This window comes from Galeopterus variegatus, unplaced genomic scaffold (assembly GCF_000696425.1).
Source record: "Galeopterus variegatus unplaced genomic scaffold, G_variegatus-3.0.2 Scaffold14894, whole genome shotgun sequence".
NCBI lineage: Eukaryota > Metazoa > Chordata > Mammalia > Dermoptera > Cynocephalidae > Galeopterus > Galeopterus variegatus.
This window is the reverse complement of record NW_007741005.1, coordinates 22,299-27,336: the sequence shown is the minus strand read 5'-3', so window position 1 is coordinate 27,336 and position 5,038 is coordinate 22,299. Positions and strand designations below refer to the sequence as shown.

At 51.0% G+C, this 5,038-nt stretch overlaps 1 protein-coding gene across 1 annotated transcript in view; it reads right to left on the bottom strand.

The window, feature by feature from the left end:
• Positions 1–959: 959 nt before the first annotated feature.
• Positions 960–5,038, bottom strand: part of LOC103582100 (cytochrome P450 4F11-like) — a gene marked incomplete at its 3' end in the record, with an annotated part of 10,726 nt that continues 6,647 nt past the window's right edge. Inside the window, exons 4-5 of the mRNA XM_008563783.1 lie at positions 1,180–1,233; positions 960–1,087 (exon numbers count right to left, since the gene is read on the bottom strand). Coding sequence (XP_008562005.1) covers positions 960–1,087; positions 1,180–1,233 — 182 coding nt within the window. The remainder of the gene's footprint in view (positions 1,088–1,179; positions 1,234–5,038) is intronic.

The following is a 5,038-nucleotide window of genomic DNA, read 5'->3' as shown; positions in this document are numbered from 1 at the left end:
TCAGGATGTTGAAGTGGAAGGCGGGTGTCAGCAGGCGGCGGTGGCGGCTCCACTTGTCACCAGCACTCAGCAGCAGCCCATCCCCTAGTGGGGCAGCAATGGGCAGTGAGCAAAGGCATCACCTTCCCATGGTCCTCAAGGTTGTCCCCAAACCCCTTCACATGCAGTTACTCACCAAGCCACGGTTTCAGGAACCCGTAGAAAGTCATATCCTTGGGTACAATGGCAGCTGACATGAAAGAGGACCATCAGGGGCCATGGAGAGGGGGAGGGGAGGGACTTTGGTTGTTGGGTGGAGGCTCCCAGCCAGGGATTTGCACAATCCCCCTCCAAGCTCAGCATAGCAGGGAGGGGACCGAGGGCAGAGCAAGCAGGGAGGAGGGTGGGGATTAGGGGGAATCAGACCAGGCTGCAGCAGCAGAGTAGAGAACAGGAGCACCCTGACATGGTGTGACATACCTGACCATGTCTTGACATGGCTCCAACATGGTTCACCACATTCAACAGTACCCAAGTACAGCACAGGAGTCTNATGAGTGACCCCATCCAGGACCAGAAGAACCAGCCACTGACCCCATGGACGTGTCGACAATAATAAACCCTTTTCACTTTAAACCAGTGAGTTATGAAGTGGTTTGTTACTCAGTAATAGCTACTATGCAATCTTCATCATTATTATCAGCAGGGTTTCAAGATGCCAGGGTTTTGGAGGAGCAAAGCTAGACACTGACAGCTTCTGTGCACCTGCTATGTGCCCTGGACATGAATACATTACAGTGTCTTGACTGCTCTTTAAGTCGGGATTATTATCCCCATTTTTCAGATGAGAAATCAAGGCTTGGAAAGGAAGGAAAATGACCCCAAAGTCACTCAGCAGAGCCATAATTCCAGACTAACCCATCTGAGGCTTCTCTCCCTTCCCAAGGATCCAGCTGGGACCTTGGGTTCATGTGACTCACGTGCATGACATTCACACTGTGGTTGAAAATCTTCACATAGGGCTTCAGGATGTTGAAGTGGAAGGCGGGTGTCAGCAGGCGGCGGTGGCGGCTCCACTTGTCACCAGCACTCAGCAGCAGCCCATCCCCTAGTGGGGCAGCAATGGGCAGTGAGCAAAGGCATCACCTTCCCCTGGTCCCCCAAGGTTGTCCCCAAACCCCTTCACATGCAGTTACTCACCAAGCCACGGTTTCAGGAACCCGTACAAAGTCATATCCTTGGGTGCGATGGCAGCTGACATGAAAGAGGACGATCAGGGGCCATGGAGAGGCGGAGGGGAGGAACATTGGTTGTTGGGTGGAGGCTCCCAGCCAGGGATTTGCACAATCCCCCTCCAAGCTCAGCATAGCAGGGAGGGGACCGAGGGCAGAGCAAGCAGGGAGGAGGGTGGGGATTAGGGGGAATCAGACCAGGCTGCAGCAGCAGAGTAGAGAACAGGAGCACCCTGACATGGTGTGACATACCTGACCATGTCTTGACATGGCTCCAACATGGTTCACCACATTCAACAGTACCCAAGTACAGCACAGGAGTCTACAAAATGCCTTTACAGGGACCTAGGACACTCTGCCTGCCTCAGTACTCTGACACCACCTGACATGGACCTGGGACATGTGATATGGACAAACACATGTTAACATGTCCTGATATGGCTACAGCATTTGTGACAAGCCCTGTAATGACACAACATGCTCTGACATGAACCCAAGATGGTGTGACATGACCTCAACCTGCCCACACATGGGCTCCATGTGAGATTAAAATATGAACAATTCAAGGTTTCAGATGTGGGTCAGGTGTGATTTAGACTGGGCCTTAGATGTGACCAAAACATACCTTAAGACCTGCCTCAGAAAGACTCAAGTAATGTCCCAGACAACTCACAAAGGAATTCTGAGTCTCAGATCTCAGATAAGCCCAAACACGGCCCAGAGGAGAAAAGTTGCAGAACGAGCTGAGCTCAAACAGCACCTCAGACGAGAACCAGACAGACCCTGACAAGCCCAAATGCCCTTGGCCTCAGCATGCCCCACACTTGGCCATCTCCATGTGATCCCAGGAGGAACCCAGGTGTAACCAGGTGTAACATGTGGCAGGTGTAATGAAGACACAGGTGTAGATACAAATGTGACAAGATGTGGCCACACAGCAGGTGTCACATGGACACATTCGGACATTGGTAGAGATAAGCAGAGGTCAGACAGGTGGGAGACCAGGTGAGGCAGAGATTGTGACATCTCCACCACAGCCCCCACATCAGCACTCGGGTCACCCGACCACCTGGACACAGCCCAGAGACTTCAGGTGTGGGCATCCTGTGGCAGTGCAGTGTCTACCTGGAGCAAAGAACATGGGCTTGATGTAGGTGGGGTCGAAATTGTGGATGAATGCATGCCAGGGCCCCACACACCGGCAGTACACACCTCAAAGGTGCTTACCAGGCCCTGTATCACCAGGCCCTGTGTGTACAGTAGACCCTCTTCCCAGCTCCAAATCTGGATAAGAGCAAAGAGGTCCCAATTCATGCTCTTCTAGGATGGCAGAGAGAAGGACCTGCAGGGCTGAGACCCAGATCTAGGCCCCGTGTTGAGCCTCCTCCTGGGCTCTCCCTGCATGTCCTCGACACATGACTGTTCAGGTCCCTCAGGAAAGGACAGAAAGGTCTTTGTCCATTTAGATCCACCACATTCACATAGGTTCTCCTTCATCGATTTTTCAGATAAAGAAACTGAGGCTCTGAACAATGAGATACCCATGGTCTGTCAGATAGTAAGTGGCATGCCTGAGATACGAACTCAGGTCTGTCTGAAGGTAGAGCCTCAGTCCCTAACCATTGACTAGTTTGGTTTCCTTAACATTATAGCTCTAGAATATCCATGTTTGTCAAGACTGAGCAATCAGAGTCACTGAGATTGGATGAGGAATCGGTCCTTTGACCCAGGCTAAGATAATTCAACTGAATTATAGGACATTAATGAGAACTCTGGGGGAAAGGTGAGCTTTCCTATGGGAACTGAACTTTTGGAAATCATCATTAGATAACATGAGGAAACGGCTTTCTTGGAGGAAAAACAATATAGAGAAAAGTCAAAAGGGGAAGATATAGGTTCCTAATGACACTGTTTGGGACCTGGATCCAACTGTGCCTGAAGGCCACAATCAATATATGTCTTTGGTTTGCTTAGACCTCATGTGATTGATCTTCTACCTCTTACAACTGAAGGGGACCTCAGCAGCCAGAGAGAGCTAGGGACCTGCCCAGAGTCATCCATCAGTTTGGTGTAAAAGCCATGATCTCTTTGGGACATTGTTCCTTCCCCTGGCTTGTCCAAGGATGGGAAGTGGAAGAGGTGAGAGTAAGGGCACGAGGCTGGGTTGTGGTCTTCTATTGAAGATTCTGGGGCCTGGAGCATGTGGGCAATGAACATACAGTGGACAAGCCAAAGAATGGGGTTAAAGGACCCGACCCACCAGAGGTGGACATCGTGGAACGAGCAGACCAGATCACCCACCAGCTCCAAGCCCTCCTCATTGTTCAGGGTCTGGGAATGCACAAGGCTGATGCCAGGCATGGTGGGGGACCTCAAATGCTTCCAATGTCCCTGCATCCCCTGCCCTCTGCTTTGAAAATTTCTACTTATGCTTCCAACCCAGCTCCAGGAACCTCTCCTCCAGGAAGCCTTCCAGCCTGCCCCATCAGAAACACTGTTTCTGCTCTTAGCTGTTGCAGTCCATCTTACTCTGACCCATTTCTGACCACACGACATTGGGGATGTCTGTCCAGGTTCATATCCTCAATATCAGCTTTTCTCCTGTGCAGGTTCTTAGCATGAGGTGTTTTGCTACCTCAGAGGTACCCAGAACACCAGGGCAGGGAGGCAGAGGGAGATAGAGGGATGAGACCCTGAGATGGGGACTGGAGAACACATGCAAGAAAGAGGAAGATGGCTGAGAGAGGAGAGGGAAGGAGGGACCAGGGTCCTGCAGGGACTGCACAGAATCTTGGAGGTGGAAGCCATCGGGTGAGCCACGGCACCCACCACCACAAGCTCCAATGGGTACCTGAGGCATTGATGACAGACCGGATGATGTCAGGGTGGCACAAACTGATGATGGGGAATATGGGGCCCATCCAGCCCATAAACCCCTGAGGGTATGTGGAAACCAGCTGAGTCAAGTCCCTCAAGCCCTGCTCTGTGGGGGTGACCTGCAAGCAAGACAAGATGGTCACCTCCTGTGATGGTTCATTGTAGGTGACAACTTGACTGGGCTATGGGATGCACAGGTGACTGTGAAACAGTATTTCTGTCTGTGTCTGTGGGGGTGTTTGCAGCAGAGTGCAGCATTTGAATCCGTAGACTGGGTCAGGAAGATCCACCCTGCCCAGTGGAGTTGGGCATCATCCAATTCCTTGAGGACCCAGGTAGAAAAAAAAGGCAGAGAAAGAGAATTTTCTCCCTCTTCTGGAGCTGGGACATCCATCTCCTACTACTCTCAGACATCAGAACTCCAGGTTCTGGAGCATCTGGACTCCAGGACTTATATCAGCAGCCCCAGGTTCTCAGTCTTTTCGACTCACAATGAGACACATCACCAGCTTCTCTGGTTGTCAGCATGGCGTGGGACTTCCCAGCCCCCATAATCATGTGGACAAATTCTCAAAAACAATCCCATCTTCTATCTCTCTCTCTGTACACATGCACGTGCACACACACACACACACACACACACACACACACACACACACAGACTGAACTCTTCAAAAAGTTCAGGGAAAGATTCCTATTACCTTTTAATTGTATTTTTCTGTTAACTTTTTGAAGTATCATCATATATGTATATGCACCTGCATTCTGACTAGCACACCTCCTCAGAAGAAGGACAGAGTGTGACCCCCGGAGCCAATATAATTACAGCAGCCTCTGCAGTGAACTCGTGTCTGGATTCTGCACAGATGGAGGGAATCTCTGCTTCCTGCTGCTCCTTCCCTCCTGGGGCCATCACTAAGTATCAAGGGTGCAACCCCAGGCAGAAGGAG